Source organism: Mus pahari, chromosome 1 (genome assembly GCF_900095145.1).
Source record: "Mus pahari chromosome 1, PAHARI_EIJ_v1.1, whole genome shotgun sequence".
NCBI classification, from domain to species: Eukaryota; Metazoa; Chordata; class Mammalia; order Rodentia; family Muridae; genus Mus; species Mus pahari.
This window is the reverse complement of record NC_034590.1, coordinates 45,160,673-45,177,623: the sequence shown is the minus strand read 5'-3', so window position 1 is coordinate 45,177,623 and position 16,951 is coordinate 45,160,673. Positions and strand designations below refer to the sequence as shown.

The 16,951-nt window shown below is 53.8% G+C and overlaps 1 protein-coding gene across 1 annotated transcript in view; it reads right to left on the bottom strand.

Annotated features, from left to right (window-relative positions):
- Nucleotides 1-8,199: 8,199 nt before the first annotated feature.
- Rgma (repulsive guidance molecule BMP co-receptor a) overlaps nt 8,200-16,951 on the bottom strand; it is a 44,815-nt gene continuing 36,063 nt past the window's right edge. The window contains exon 4 of the mRNA XM_021193402.2: nt 8,200-10,768. Within this exon, the coding sequence (XP_021049061.1) occupies nt 10,055-10,768 (714 nt within the window). The 3' untranslated portion in view covers nt 8,200-10,054. The remainder of the gene's footprint in view (nt 10,769-16,951) is intronic.

The window sequence follows — 16,951 nt, the reverse complement described above, 5'->3', positions numbered from 1 at the left end:
GAAAAAGAGAAGGCCTGAAGGCCACCAGGAAGGAGACAGTGTCCTATCCTTAGTTGGGGATGGAACCAGAGGACAGCTGGGGAGGTCGGGGTGGCTAGGACAAAGCTGTGGGTGTGGCAGGCCTTGCCCAGCATCAAGCTCCAGTGGCTCAAGGAAGAGGCTTCTGTAAATCCAGAACTTACTCGGGAGCCCAGCAGGGACGGAGCCATCGAAGAGCTTCAGTGTCAGAAGGGACACTGTTACAACTAGATCCTGGGGACAGGTTGGCCATCGGAGGGAGTTCTGAACCAGAAACATGGGACCTGCCTCTTTGGAATTTATTTTAAGTGGGGTGGGTACTCTAGACCAGCTAAGTATACGCAGACAAAATGACACCTAAGGGAGAAACAAAGCAAGATGCTGGTAGCCCACTTCAGGCAGAGGCTTTCCTCCTCTCTCCAGCTCATTACAAGATGTGTGTTCTGTTAGCCCCATCAAGGGCTAACAGAGGCAGCTGTGATGGAGGCCCTGCAGGATACATAATATGTACTTGTCTGGTCACACTTCCAGGATGGTCGGGCCACTAGACGCACCACTCCTGCAACCTGTCCATGTTTGCTTTCTGTTTCAGACAATGACCTGTAACTTTTTTTTTTTTTTTTCAAATCCTGTTTTTAATGATGGTTCTTAAACGCTTTAACCTTCCTTGTAGCCCACCATCCATCAGAGGTAGTGAAAAGGATACGGGGTAGGGGGAAGTGGACCTGTTTAGAAAGGTTCTTTGGAGCAACTCCTGTCTGTGTTGTCTGGAAGTCAGCTGTTCAGTTCACAGGTGAGCAGGCAGTGGCAGCTCGACCCACTGGCAAACACCTCACAGATACACCAGCAGCCCAGTTCAGTAGAATCAGGTTAGCAACAGCAACAACAGGACCTAGCAGAGACAGCCAGGCCTCAGCCTCAGTGCCAGTCAGCAGGAGGGGCCCAGGAGTAGTTCCCAGCTGTGCCTCTCTCAGGGAAGAGAAGATCAGTAAAGACGTGAGACCCACAAGCATTGAACAGCTAGCTGTGCCAGCAAGCCAAGCTCTGTCTCCATCACTCCACTGAGTCCTATTTATACCCTCCAAGCATCACGTGTCCTCCACGTGTCCTGCCTCAGCACGTGCATCCAGTCAGCCCGAGTCCTTGAAAAGTGGCGACAAACTGCAGCACACCACCAGATGTTTTTGGTGCATTTCTCTCTACGGTTTCCCGACAAATGCAATGTGAGGTGGACCATGCGTGTCATTAGCCAAGAATCCTTCATCACACGTCCTTTCACAGGCTTGCTTTAGTAGACCCTCCTCTCTCCGGCGTCTGCTTCAACTAAACATTCCTTCACGAATCTGCCTTAGCTTTTCACGCCTGTGTCCACTTTAAGGAAACATCCCTTCACGTGTTTGCCCTAACAAAACACCCCCAACTCTCTTTCCAAAGAACCTTCATGCTTCCACTTCATTGACCGAAAGCAACTCGGGGAATCACAGGGTTTGACTCACTTTAACCCTTCCAAACATAAAAAGAAGTCAGAGTGGGAATTTGAGGAAGGAACTGAAGCAGAAGTCAGAGGAATGGTGCCTACTGGCTCGCCCTCCGTGGCACACTCAGCCCTGGTGGTCCCTACCACCCACGAGTGGGCTTGGCCCTCCCACATCAGTCATTAATCAAGAACACGCCCCCACAGACTTGCCTATAAACTAATCTGATGAAAGCGTTTTCTTAATTAAGGTTTCCTCGTCCCAGGTGACTCAGGCTGACAGAAAACTTAACTAGCACACCTCCCTAGGTGGGACCATCTCTGTATCTGACATAGCATCCCAGAGTAAGTGTAATTCTAGAATTGTCCGGCAGAGGGCAGCAGGCGCACACAGACTCCAGCCTAACCGCCAAGAGCCCACATGCTGCCCGGTTCTTCCAATGTTTAGATTTCTCTTTTTGCCACCAGGATCCAGAGGACTGGAGCCATCCTGTTCCTGAAGGAGGAATGAGAGGGGACTGAGAGCAGCTATATGCTTCCTGAGGCAAGCCTCCCTATCTTCTTCAGCCACTGCTCAGTCCTGCGAGAAGGATCAAGGTCTTATGAGCCCTAAGGTCTACCGGGTCCATATTTCCCTCAGACTTGCTCTCTTGGGCCTGTGGTTCCATTTCTGACCAGATATGGTGGATGGAGGAATTCTAGTGAAGTTCAGTAGGGTTCTTACTAAAACTTGGACAGTACAGAGACAATATGAGGCCCTACACTGAGAAGATCTATTGAACTTTTGAATAGTTGAAAAGTTCAGGAGAGCCTGAGTGTAGCTTAGTTGAGGAGGGAGATGCTATCAGACCCACATACTCATCCACTTTGTGTCTCCCTCCCCTTTGGCGGCTCCCTCTGGCTCTCCGTTCTCCTAGAGGCCCTGCAAGGGAACCATCCTGGCCCTGGTTAGCAGAGGACAGCAAGGTACAGCGATAGAATGAGGCTCATGGTGAAGGTCGGAGAACCAGGAAACGTGCCTTGGAGGACCTCGAGGTGCAACTGACTGGCAACGGGATTTCGCTGTTGCCAGTCCCTCACCACTAGAGGTCACCCACGAGGCAGGGCACCTACATCCATTCTGCAGGCTTGCTATATATATCTCCAACATGGAGCCCGGTGTTCAATGTCACAATACCATCGAATATTTGCAGGTTATGTCAATGTACCCCTAAATCTAGACCATGGCCAGCCACGTGGTGTAGCCTACAATTGTCTGTACAGAGAAGAACCAGGAGGGCCTCTTAGTGTTGAGTTATGCCAGCATTGCGCTTCTCTATACTTTCTTTTAGGGACCAGTCAGTCCTGATTATTAGCAAAGGGATGGGTGTGTACACTCAAGGCAGCAGTTTGGGGGATGCTCTACCCTTCCCTGGGGAAGTGAGCTCTGTTTTGTAGACCTAGTTCTTGGTAGCTCAGGCCCCAGCCTTGACATTCATGGTCTTGCTCACCAAACCCTCTGGTGGACCCTGTAGCCCAGGATGTGTGTGCGCTCGAGTTTGTAGTGGACCAGGCAGAGCTGGGTCAACACTGTGCCTGGCAGGAAATGGCCGTCTCTGAGGAAGAGTGGTCTCCATGCACACTCCAGTTAGTTTACAAGACAACTTGGCAATAGAAGTGTTTCCTCGTGACTGACATAGCTGAGCAATTGTTACAACACACACACACACATACACACACACTCACTGTCATGGAGTCCATGATTGATGGGTTCAGTTAGGCTCTGCCCAGGAGTTCTCTTGCACAAGCTACTGGACTTGGCTGTTTGTAACTCCTTGTAAGCACGTGGGTGTGGGGGAGAGGTTATGTCTCTGTGTGGAGGTGTGTGCGTGTGAGTGCAGGTAGCCATGGAGGTCAGGAGAGGATGTTGGATCCCCTAGAGCTGGAGTTAACGATGCTTGGGAACTGCGTGGCACGGCGCTGGAACCTGTACTCCGGTCCTTGGTAGGGGCGATACATGCCCTCAGTACTGAGCATCCCTCCAGCCTCAGACTCCGGGTCTCTCCTACTCCTGAGCCAGCTCCATTGCCACTAAATGGTGACATCCTCCTCCTGTGACAGTTGTCCTGTTTGTATAAGTCCAGTTCCCTAATAGTCCCCACGCATATCTTAATTCTCCTTGTCAGGACGAATTGATGTATCTAAAGGCTCGGAGAAGGACTGGGGGGGGGGGGCGGAAGGGGAAGGACATCAGCAAACTGGTGTGAGTTCAAATGTGGATGAATCCTCCCTAGGTCACCCTGAGGCAAGGACCGGGTGACAATGGTCAGTCTGCTAACCTTGACCTTAGGAGTCTTGACTGACTCCGGAAACACACCTGCTACCACCCCAGCCATGTTTGCCCATGGCTGCCTGTAGCTCTCTCTATAAGGTCTATTCTGCGGGATCATGGTACCAACACTGTGTTGGAGGGAGGAAGGAAGAAAATGGCCAGAGCTGCCATTCTAAAAAGCGCAGCAGAATGATGAGGTCTATGAGGGAGAGCTGGGGGACCTGCTAGTGAGCACTTAGGGTCAACAGAATCAGGTAATGGTTTTCTACGAGGCTGGAGGATCTTAGAATCCCCCTCCCCTCCCCAGATCAGAGGACTGGGGTGGGGATCTTCCCACTGACCCTGGTTGGAATTCCAAGATGCTTACGTGTCAAGAGTTTGTCAACCAATTAGGCCAAAGAGATTTGCTTTCTGGGCTGCACCTAAAAGATTAGCCTGTGGGGAAGGATAGCGAAGGAAGTAGATCACCTGCCTTGAGTGCAGATTGCGGCTCTACAGAAGCCATGGGGATGGCAGGACTTGGTGGCATGGGGTGGTGTGGATAGATTCGCCTTGTGTTTCCTCCCTACATTCTCTTGAACATATTCCCCGTGTCTGTCTTCTTAGACAACACTGCAGTAGAATCCCACCTTCACTGCTGGGTCTAGTCACCCCAGGAGCAAGTGGCAGAGCCAGGAGTTGACCGTGGACCTGACCATGTCTGCCAACCGGCTGGTTCCCCTAGAATGCTCTGCACTGTCCTCTTGCCATCCCACACAGCCTAGCGTTTGCTAGTGTAAGTCCACCCTTAGTGAACCGCCTGCCATTTCTTCAAGTGCCCGTCCTGAGGTTGCCTGAGCATGGGCCCCAAGCCTCCCCGCTGAAACACAGCCATTAGAGTCTTCAGCCCCTTTCAGTGAGCCACAGTGGCTCCATCAATCTTCCCATCAGCCACAGTGGAGGAGCAAGAGGCTGGTCTGTCTGCTCGCAGCTGCACTTTCTCTCATTTTGGGAAGTTCGTTCTATGAGCACAGCTTGCCTTTGACATTTGCTGCTGTGAGCAAATGAAAAGGTTCGGGCCCAGTGAGATGGCTCAGCTAACAAAGATGCTTGCCTGCCACCGAGCCTGAGCACTGCACTCGATCCTGGCACCGTGGAAGGAGAAGTTACTTGTTCTCTCTCTCTCTCTCTCTCTCTCTCTCTCTCTCTCTCTCTCTCTCTCTCTCTGACACACTCTGTCTGTCTGATCACACACACACACACACACACACACACACACACACACACACACACCATGAATTTAAAACAATGAAGCTGGGCGCATTTTCTGACATGTCCCAGACCTGCTCCCCAGAGACCCTCCTGCCAGTCTCAGGAAGTGGCACTGTGTCTACCCAAGTGCTTCAAGCCACACTCAGTGACAGGTCCTGCTCTAAGCTCTGCCAACCCACCCTGCATGTTAAACACAAAGTCTTCATTTTACACATCTCTCCACCTCAGCCTTGGTCTGGCCTTGTGTGGTAGCAATGGCTTTGCCTTTCTCTGGTGATGGCCTGCCAGGCTCCATTTGGAACTGGGGGACTTGGGGGGACATCAAGTAAGGCTGGGAAAGCAGCTCAGTTGGCAGGAATGCTTGTCGAGTGTATACTAGGTCCTGAGTTCCACAACCACATAAATTAAGATACTTACATTAAATGTAAGTCTACTTCAGGAGACCTCAGCTAGAAGGGCTAGAAGAAGTTCAAGGTCATCCTTCACTGTGTGTGTGTGTGTGTGTGTGTGTGTGTGCGCGCGCGCGCGCGCGCGCGTGCATGCGTGCNCATCCTTCACTGTGTGTGTGTGTGTGTGTGTGTGTGTGTGCGCGCGCGCGCGCGCGCGCGTGCATGCGTGCATGTGAGAGAGAGAGAGAGAGAGAGAGAGAGAGAGAGAGAGAGAGAGAGAGAATCAGGAACACACGAGATCCTGTTTCAAAGAGTGAGAGAAAGAAGGACAGAGAGGGAGGGAGGAGGGAGGACCTGTATCATTTTCTGGCCAGCCCAGGAGGCCTGCTATGCTCTAGCTGCTGTGTCTTGCCCTAGGACTTCCATCTGTCCCCTCACTGGCCTGGGGTCACCCTGGTTCCCCGCTATCCCTTGAAATCTCCCTCTGGGCTGGGCTGCTCCAGGTCCCCCGCATTCTCTGCTCTTTGTAGAATGCTCCCTCTGACTTCTGACATGCCTTTCACCCCTCCAAAGAGGAGGCACCGCTTTTCATCCTCCCTTAATTAGGAGGCCACTCAGAATGAACCTGCTTTTCTTCCTGGAGTCTGCCACGTGGGTCGTTAGATTATGTAAGTATCAACTATTGGTTTATCTCCCCAGCAAGAATACAGGACTTGTCCCCACAGATAAGTAGATTCCTCAAATGAATAAGGTCCTGTGTACCACTGTCACCGGGACCTCTTTCGGTGGGTTCTCTTGTTGACGTTGGGCATCTGTGCCAGGAATTAGCTCATTAGATTTCCACTGGACCCTGGGAGGTGGCTACGTGTAATTCCATTTTACAGATCAGGAATCTAAGGCTCAAAAACATCCAAGGGAGACCACACAGCTAGCAACAGGCAGAGCCCAGCTCCGATGCCAAGTCAGCCTGCTGCCCAAGTTCCCGTGCTCAGCCGCTGCTCTGGGCCACGCTTGGGCAGGAGAGACAGGATCCAGTGCTGCCTGCCTCTCCTGGGCCTCTGCCAGTCTTTAGATAAGTTTTCCCTCCAAATTTACCCGTGCAGATATCAGATTTCCCTGATCAGTCCTTTCTGTGTTTTACCCTTACAAACTCTGGCTTGTGATATGAGAAGCCGAAGAATTCTCTTCCTTGTTTTCGCTCTGGGGGTGGGGGGTCGAGGGGAGCACAACCCAGGAGCCTAAGGTCTCTCACACCATAGACAAGGGCCCTAACATTGAGCTACATACCCACTGCACCTCATCTCTGTTCCAGCCACAGGCAGTCTGGGATGGGGGGTGGAGGGAGAGAATCTCACAGGCTATGCTAAAGCTCTTCCGTTCTCAGGCTGACTGGCCTCGGCCCAGGTCTGCCCCAGACCAACTGTCATGCACAAGGAAGACTGGAGCACTAGGACTTAAGGTGCTGGCCTGGACATTTGAGATGCAAAGTCCCCTGTTTTGAGGACAGTGAGCGGTGTGGTATTTAGGAAAGAATTCATGTGGGTTAAATTTAGGGGCCTGAAACAATTCCAAACCCCACATATTTTTTTGGCAAGTGTCACATGGCACTTTCATCTGATGGAGAATGAAAGACTTTTTCCCTGTGCCTGGCTTTTCCACAGTCTGTCCAGTGTGTGGCTTGTGCCAATGGCCCTGCCATTGCTATGCTGTTCCCCTGGGATTGTTTGAACAATCCAGTTGACCACTGGGGGCCAGGCCTTTGTGACTGACCATGCAGGAGAGTGGGTGGACTTAGCTCTTTCCTTCTAGATCAACCCTTCAGGGGCTTTTAAAGAGCCTGTGGTTTTGCTCGTTTCTTTGTTTCAAGCAAGGCTCTCGAACATTCTCCCTCTCCTCACATCTGGTGCTGAGGTTGTGTGTCCGGTGGGCATAAATGCTCTGTGGATTTCTCCTCTTGCTGGCCTTTCGTCTCCTCCCCAGGCTGTGTGGGCTCCAGGGAGTGGCCCCATAGTGTCTGGGGGCAGCTGGGGACGCTCACAGGGTTAAATGACCTGTCTAAGGTTACTTCTCTGGGACTTCAACTTGGCTTGACCAGAGTATCTCAAGTGAAACTGACCTAGGGATACGCGTTGGCTCCGCCCTTGGCAGGGAGGGCATGGTACAGGTGGGTACATCTCACACAGACCTTCAATCTGTTAAATGGTTTGGGTCCCATGACACTGAATCACTGGGTAAATTTTTTTGTTTGTTTGTTTTCTTGTTTTTAATGGACGACATGTGACCAATCGTCGGCAAGGAGCCTGGCTTTGCACACGTCTGGACAGTGGTCCTGTCAGAGTACATCACTGGGCCCCTAGGCTGGGTGCTGAGGGATGTTGAAGAGGTTGAGTTGTGGCTGGGGCTCCTCGGCCATGCTGGCTTGGATGGAGCCATTACGGACCTCAGCCCCTCCTCCTCTCCGACTCTGTTCTTGACAACGGATCTCTCAGCCTTTCACCATATAACATCGGTCTGCTCCGATGTGCCCAGAGCAAGGGGAAACGGACCAATCAAGTCCTCCTAGTGGCTCAGGCATAAGAGGGAAGAACAGTAACCTCAGTCCCCGAGGGCCATGGTGGTTAAACAGCTGCATCTCACAGCTCACACACAGCCCCGTCTTGACACACTTTGTAGTGGGGACACATCCACCCCGCACCTCACCTCTCCACCCCGCAAAGAACAAAGTCTGTTTCGAAAATAAACTCTAACAGCTCATCTAAAAGAAAAATAACAAAACGAAAACAAACTTTACTTGCATTTAGCCGTTAATAAATAATTTACAGTATGTACACGCAGTGGCGCTCCACACAGGTCGCAGACAGGTGGACTCAGTGAGGGGTCCCCACTTCCAAGCAGAACGTGACCAAACACAACCAAAATAAAGTGCTTCAACTCTTTTTACTTCCAACCTAGGGATAGCTAAAAACCAGTAGGGGGCAGGAAGGGCGGAGCTGACCCCGCCCAGCTACCCACGTGGTTTTGGCAGGGGTTTGGACCTCTGGGAGGGAGGGGCAGGTTCTGCAGCCTCCTGGCCAGTGTATGAGAGGTCCCTGGGGGCGGGGCTAGGGTAGGCTCTGCAGGGCCGCTGGCTGGGTGGCCCACAGGGCTGGCTGTACCGTTGTGCTGGTTCCTTGGCGGGGAGGGGGGGAGGGGGTGTCTCTGAAACAGCAGAAGAGATGGGAATGGCTCTGGATGGACTCTCGCCTTGAGCTGAAGGAAAGAAAGCTAGGCTCCCAGTGACAGGCCTCTGGCTGTGGCCAGAGTTGAAAGAAGGTTCTAGTGGGAGGAGAGCCTGCCAGGGTACACGGTGCAGGAAGGCCTCTTAGATGGTGCTTCCCCCAAAGAAATGCAGACAAGGGGGGCTGGGGGGTGGAGCTGCTGACCAGCAGCAGGGAAAGTCCAGGAGGCAAGCGAAAGGGCAGAGGACAAGGCAGACCAGCTGGCCCTGTCCGCTGGGTCTGCTCATGCCCAGACCCCAGGCCCCCTCTGGTGGGGGCTCTTATGTCTGCTGGCGGGGGCAGGGGTGAGGGTGAGGGGTGGGGTAGGGGCGGCGATGGCAGGAACCGGAGGATCACGTCTCTGTTGAAACATTCAGAATAAAAGCACTTGGATTTCTTAAGTGCAATGGGAGAGGGGCAGGGGGTGGAGCCAGAGATGGGGATCTGAGCCCATGAGTGGTACTGCTTAGACCTCAGGCCAAAACACACCCTCCCTTCAACTGTGGGGCTTTGCAGGCACATGCCTGGAAGCAGCACCTCAGACACACCCACAGTGGCTGGATGCACAGGACAGTCCCTGCATAGCACTGGGTAGGAAGGGACCAGGAGGGCACAGCCTCCTGGCTACAAGGTTACATCCTTTTGCTAAAGACGCTAAGCAGGGCCCTCTGGGGGCGGCATGCTGCTAAGGAGGACCTGCCTGGGGATAGAACCTTGGAGCTACTTCAGCCTTCCTGATATGGGGTCTCGCGGTGGCCCCAGGGTTTTAGTGTGTGCGAGTGTGCTTGTGTAACAGTGTGCGCGCGTGTGTGGAGGGCACAGAGGCCCCAGAGTAGGTATGCAGCAGTCAGCTGGGCCTGTCTCAGTGCATTGTGAGGGTGTGGAAGGAGCCGACTTTCCCAGTGTCTCTCTGGTGACAGGGGTGGGGGTGGGGGTGGGGTGGACTTCAGCTTAGGGGGCTCTGGTTCGCACATTCACACGGTGAGGGTCAGGGGTGGAGGGAGCTGCTCTCCCCCTCACACAACTCTACTGTCACAAAAACACAGCATCGATCACCACAACCATGTCGCGTGTACTAATGGAGAGGGGAGAGCTGTCCCACACAACCTTCGCCCCGGCCAAAAACGTCTGACGACGGCTCTGAGGGCACCATGCTCAGGCCGTCGGCCCGAGGCCACCTCTGCTGCTGAACCGGTCGGGTCTGCAGAGAACACCGAGTCCCAGGGAGCCAGCCCACCAGCAGGGCTGCATCCCGAGGCTGACATGAGCCCTCAGACAAAAGGAGAAGCCAAGGGCAGGAGCCCGAGGCTCGGGTCAGTCTATACTCTCCTCTGTATCCTACATGGCCGACCATCTACCACAACACAGGCAGGAGGACCAGAAGTGGGACGGTGCCGAGGAGAATCTGGGGAGCCAAGGGAAATGTGGCGGCGGCGGCAGCGGCGGCCACGGCTCCTGGCAGCTCCCGAGTCCTTTCAAACAGATGCAACTTGTCCTTGTTGGAGTGGAGCATCTTGCCATCCTCCAAAGCGTAGTAGGCAGCCAGCGTGAAGTTCACATCGCCAGTCGTGAGGAGGTCGAAGACACAGGCCTGGTAGTACAGGTCTTCTACCGGCAGCTTCTCCTTGCACTTGGCCACGGCTGTCTCATAGGGGAATGTCTCGGGGACCACGGGAGAGGGGCTGGCAGCTGCCGGCCTGCGAGGGCTTTCAGCATTGGCATGGAAAGCCTGGAAGTCGATCTGCTGGTTGAGCGGGCAGCCCCGCAGGCAGAGGTAGAGGCCTTGGCTGTCACGGTCCTCCACGGCGTTGACCACCTCCTCGGGCATCCGGACCGCAAAGGTCAAGTAGCGGCCCACCTGTCGCACCACGATGGTGGTGCCGATGTACTTGGCCTGGATCTCCACGTGCTGGCCCGACACCTTCTCTGTGATCTTCAGGCTGTTGGCCCCGTATTTATCTCCCCCATTTTTGGAGCCGTCCGCAAAGGCAGACGGAAGTTCGTCCATCTCAGCTTGGTAGACTTTCTGGTCCACGCACTCTTGGAAGTTCTTGAATATGATGGTGAGCTATGGGGAAAAGATACAGAGGAGAGTGGATCAGGATGTGTGGGGAGATGTGCTTTAGAGATCTTAGGGAACTGGGAGGTACCCCAGGATGCTGTAGACCCTCCCTTCTCCATAACAGTCACAGCTCAATACCAACCACACTCTTGTACACTTAAACTTTGTAACTTTTATTTTATATATATATATATATATACACACACACACTAAAATTACTTAAACTCTCACTCACTACTGAAACTTTAAAAAAAAAAAGAAAGAAAAAAAATCAGCTTACTCACTATGGAGGGGTAAGCCATAAAATAAAACAGAAAATTAAAGGGTCCAATGAAAACTAAAAGGTCTTTAGTCCTCTATGATCAGGCTAAAAACCACTCCCCCAAACATCAGACCCCAAATTATTCCAATTCACACGCGCTATCTGATGTGGCCGAAGCTGTGACTGGGTTAAGGGCCATGAGGGGACATATCCTGGGTTACCTGCATGGGTCCCCGAACCGTCGCCAGTGTCTGCAGAAATGAGAGGTCGAGGGAGACATGGCCAAGAGGACAAGGCAGGGTGACTTAGGAGTGGAGAAAGCAACTATGCACCAAGGGACGCCAGCAACAGCGGCGGCGGCGGGACATAGAAAGCTGGGAAGGATGACCCTGCTACACCTTCCCGGTCTTGCATGGAGCCCAGGGGCATGTAGAATGCAGGGCTGTAATGCCCAGAGATGAGTGCAAAAGTCCATGCAAGCGAGAAGACAGAGGCCATGACCTCAATGCAATCTGGGGGGTGGGGGGTGGGGTGGGCAGGGAGGTCATTTCCAAATGCCCTACAGGGGAGGGCCTGGGTGAAACCAGCAGTGCCTGTCCTTAGAACCGCAGACTCTCCTGTGCCTGCCATCGTGGGCACTGCAGTTATTATTCCCCGGTCTCCTGTGGCACTGCGAGGGTTTCACAGCTGCTCAGAGCGCTGCAGCAGCCAAGCGAGGGCCACCCAGCCACGAAGGGCACAAGTGGGGCTTGGGTTTCTCACCTCCTGGGCAGTGGTTTTCAATAACCTGTGGGGCACGAGCCCTTTGTCAAACTTTTGCCTCCAAAAATATTTTATATTACGATTCATGACAATATCAAAGTTTCAGTTGTGAAGCGGCAACAAGTAATACTGCAGTGGGTGGGGTGGGGTGGGGGGTCAGCATAACGTGGAGGAGCTGTAGTTGAGGGTTATAGCATTAGGAGGGTTGAGAACCGCTGGGCTTGGGTCTTATGACCACTAGTTCACAGGGTAAGGAGCTGAGTAGCCTTGGGATGGTCTGTGTCATCCTGGTATCCGGCTGTTCCCCAGGGAGGATGCCAAGCCCGAGACATGAACAATTCTGTGGAAGGATTGGGCACCTCCTAGCTCACTGGTGGGTCTCCAGAGGGGATGCTGCTCTGCTTTTCTCCCAGTGGACAGCACAGGGAGCCTGGCTGAGGCGGGATGTTCTTCCTGGCTGCTCAGACTGTACGTGTGGCAGCAGAGAGCTCTCTGATGATAGCCGGAGAAGACTCCCAGGGCCAATGGCCATCCTGCAAGGGCTAAGGGAGTCTCTGGTCCCTAACCATAGGACCAGAAACTGGAATCAGTGCTTGGATGGGATCATAAGTCGGAGAGTCAAAGGACCCGGGTTCAGAGTCACAGAAGAGCCAGCCAGGAAGGCCAGATGTGAGGCCTGGAATGGCAGACAGTGCCTAGCTAAATTTCCAAGTTGCCACAGCTGCGAAGACCCCAGGATGCCCAGGCAAGCAGCGTGACCACAGGCCAGGGCCTAGCAGCTTGTGCCCGCCTCAGGCTGAGCAGGCCAACAAGTGTTCAGTTTCGGGAGAGTTCCTTGCCTCATCATTGTCTTGTTTTGTGGGTTCCCCCCCCCCCGCCATGCTAACCAGATAGTAAATGGTGGCACCCAGGGGCCCTGGGACCTGAGAAGACCTGGAGCCTGTATCACAGGCCCATAGGCAGGAGGGGTGAAGAGCATCGGTAGAGCAGGGTACATGTGACTCTCAGGGGCTAGGGTATTCTGGCTTTTTAAAAAGATGGGGTTCTTTCTCCATAGAAATACTAAAAACCAAACCATACCAAAACAACCCTCCCCACCCCACCCCACCCCACCCCACCCCAAAAAAAACTTCAACCAACCAACCAAACCAAAACTAAAAATCCTACTCCAACATCTTTTTAGAGTCTACTTGTATGAAAACAATACAGGCCAGGCAGTGGTGGTGCGTTTCTTTAATCCCAGCACTTAGGAGGTAGAGGCAGGTGGATTTCTGAGTTCAAGGCCAGCCTGGTCTACAGAATGAGTTCCAGGACAGCCAGGGCTATACAGAGAAACCCTGTCTCGAAAAAAAACCAAACAAACCCCCAAACCAAAACAACCAACCACAACCCGGGCTCCATCATACTATTTTTCTTCTTACTTCGAAAGAAACAAGAACCTCCCCACCATGACGACGTCAGCTTGGGGTCAGGATGATGAGTGACCAGCCCCATTCTATGGCTTTGTGGGAGAAAGGGCTGGGGAGGGAGGTGGAGGTCCCCAGAGTGTGAGCCTCGTAGGCACTGGCCATGCAGCTTTTTAAGAACGGGACTCTATTTCCTGTGTCCCTCCCTCCCTCAGGCTCCCATTTCCAGTATGCACAGGGATGTCAACAGAGGCGGGAGCTGTCCCTGCAGCTTTGGACCGCAGGAAACTGCAGTTATTCAGATTCCTGGCCTAGGAAAACGGCGACTTCATAAGAACACAGGTGGCCTGGCCAGCCAGGGTGGTCTGGAAGTGGGTGGCCCTGCCACCGGAGGGACGGCAAGGTGAGGGACGCTGGTGCACGAGGCCACACAGACTTGGGGAGGGGGCTCTCCAAGTGTCAGCAGTCTCCTCAGAGCAGGGAAGGCTGGTTTGGCTTGAACCCCCATCTCTCGTGGAGACAGCCTCCTGGAAGGTTGACAGGCTGCCCGACTCCTTGGCACTGGTGCCAGGGACCACAAGTAACAACACGAAGGGGGCCTGACGAAAGCCTGGCGGCCTGCTGCCAACCCACTATGGATGGATGACTTTCTGCCTTTGGTATCCTCTTTTTCAAAGGGGCCCCTGGACTTCTCCGTGCCCCTGCCCAACACACACACACACACACACACACACCCTCCACACAGACACACACAGTGTGTGGGGGGTGGAGAGAGGGAGTGAGGAGGGGAGGGTGGGAGGGAGGGAGGAGAGAATGTTAATGATGTCATCTGAAGCCAAGGACTGGGGAATGGGGGAATATAGGAGGGGGCAAGAGTTCATGACCCCTGGAGGTCTCTGACCTGAGCAGATGAAATAAATAGTAGAACTGGTTTAAGTGCTAGGGGGAAACAAACAAGGGTGAAGAGGGTGTGTGTGTGTTGGGGGGGGGGAGGTAGAAGAAGAGCTGAGTTCCTACCCTCAGAGCCTCAGTTTCTTAGCCTGTAAAATGGGCACAACCAGCCAAACTGCGAGGAGGCCTTGGAGTGGGAAGCTGGCTGACAAGTCTGCTCTTCTATAGAAAACCCCATCTTGATTGTCCTTGAAGGTAATGGTAGTACCTTGTGTGAGTCCCTGTCTGCGTGTGGCTTTTATAACATCGGGTGGGCAAGGTTACCAGGTGGTGAGCTCAGGGTTAGGACTAGGTTGGAGGACTAAGCTGTTTCTGGGAAGCCAGGGGGAGGGGGAGGGGGACCTGCTGGAGCTAGAGTCTGGGCTCTGGTGGGAGAAGAAGGTCCCCAGAGACTGGGGATGAAAGTCTCTTCTATCTTTTGCTTTCCTGGGGTGCTCTGTTCCCCATCCCTTCAATGGGGAATCCCACAGTCATCAGGGGTCAGCTCAGTGGCAAACCCTACCAGTTCCCCGAGCAGAGCCAGGAGTTGAGCCAGAGAAGACAGACAGCCCCGAGGGAGACGCCATGCTGCTGAATCTGAGAGCTCGCACACACTTGTGAGCCCGAGGTTTCAAGAACGGCAGAAGACACTGGAAACTGGCCACTGGGTAGCTCACCTGGGGACCACAGGGCTCCCAGTCTGGTCTGAGTCTTGAGTTTGGCTTGGCTACAGAAAACCTGTGTTACCGTCTGGTCTCTAGCACAGCCAAGCTGAGGTCTGAGAGTCTTCTGCCTGCTGTGATCAAAAGCCTGGGTCGCAGAGGAAGGGCTGGTCTGCTCAAGCCCTACCTGCCACTCAACTCCATTCTGGGAGTCTCCGTGCTGGTCTGGGTGGGGAAGGCCTCCCGTTCTTACTCAGGCAGTTCTCTGGTGCCCGGAGCCATGCATCGTAGGAAAGAGGGAGTGAACGAATCACAGAAACAAATCAACCATGCTGAGGGCTGGTGTCTAGGTGTACCTCAGCTGTGCCGGGTGTTTAAGGCCAGACACATTGCCCTCCCCCCCCCCCCCCAGTATACTGCCACTTCCAAGGTGGCAGAGGTCAGGGCCTCCCGGTCACATCCAAGCTCTGTGTCTGGGCTCTGTTGTCATTGGTGACCACACCTCCCTAGAGGAGCAGCGGCCACTTGGAGTCCTCATCCCTTTTGTATCTTTAAGCCTCCCCTCGTGCCCAGATGCCAGCCCTCTGGAGCCCACAGCGTGGGGGCGGGGCAGGGAGGCTGAGTCCCTTCCAGAGCCATGTTTGTTGCTGCATTTAGAAGCCACGGCCTCAGGCTCCCAGGACTCGTTCCTTTATCTTGGCTCTGGGGAAGGAGGGTGTTGAGCCGCTGAAAGCTGCAGGAAGGTGTTTGGATCCTCGCCTGGGGTACCCTTAAGTCTTCTGAGGGCCAGGAGAGTCAAGGGGAGAGGGATGGCTCTGGCGGCGTGACCTGGTTCTATGAACCTGGAAGGGTAGCCACGGTGAAGGTCTGTTTGTTTCCTACCCAGTAGCAGGGCCCAGAAAGATCTCCTTTGGTAGGTCAGGGCCACCAGAGCAGAAGGAAGTGGCAGTGATGGAGCATTTTTTTTTCGGGCTGCCAGGTCACCTCACTGTCGTCCTCTTCTAGGGTGTGGCAGAGAGAGAAGGAACAGAAACAGCCTTGTGGGCCAGCCTGGCACTGCCTAGCATGTGGTCTTCCGACACATCCCTCCTGGGGAAATAGACCTACTGCCTCCTAGCCAGCCTGGAAGCCCCGGAGGCTATGGTGACAGGGCAGCCAGCGACAGAGGCCAGGCACTGAGGAGGGCAGACATATGCCCACTGTCTGATACCTTAGCTCCCGGCAAGTCTGAGATCACTGGAGACCTTCTTGTTCCCTAGCAGAAGCAAGCAGGGGAGAGAGAATCTGGGGTGGGCAGGAGCATCCTCTTGCCTGGGAAACGGGGGCTCTTAGCTGTCTCTGGCACCAGCCAGTGAGCAGAACTTGAGACCTGTCACCCAAGCACTGAGCCTCCTTGAAGGAGGGAACGAGTGGCCCTCAGTGGAATCCAGGGTAACAGGGAATACGCCAGGCTCAGGAGCTGTCCCTGCTGAGGACAAACCCTAGCTTGGTATTTCCCACCAACTGCCATTTTGGGTTGGGGAAGTCCCTTTGCCTCCTGAAACCTCCTGTCTGGTCAAAAGGAGCTACGTTAGGCAGGCCTCAGGGAGGAGTGAGCCTCTAGGGTACTCTGTGAAGCTGGTCCACACTCTCCTCTCTGTCTCTCGGCATCCAGGTCACGGAGGCACAGGGCAGACAGGACTCTATCCAGCAGCCTCAGCTGCCCAGCCATCCCGTCCGACAGCAGTGGCCTCGGAGCCTACGTTAAAACTACCGCATGGCTTGTGTATTTATTTTTTGAGGCAAGGTCTCACATAGTCCAGGCTGCTTTCAATTCACTAAGTAGGCAAGCATAACTGCTTCTTCTGCTCTACCGCCTAAGCCCTGGGATTACAGGGGTGTGTCACCAAGTGAAGTTTTATGTGGTGCTGGGGACTACATGCTAGACTGGCAATCTCATAACTGAATTATATCCCCAGACCCTACTGAGGGCTTTAAAAAAAATAACCCATGTCTAACCTCATCCCAGAGATGCAATGGTCAAACCAGCCAGGAGGGTGTATGCATCCTGGAACTTGGGTACAGAGAGGGCATTACTACCACCTTTAACAACTGCAGCCGAAGAGGTGGGCAAGGCCACCGACGGTCCAGAGACAGGAACACAGGCCGCAGACTCCTTTGATTGGTT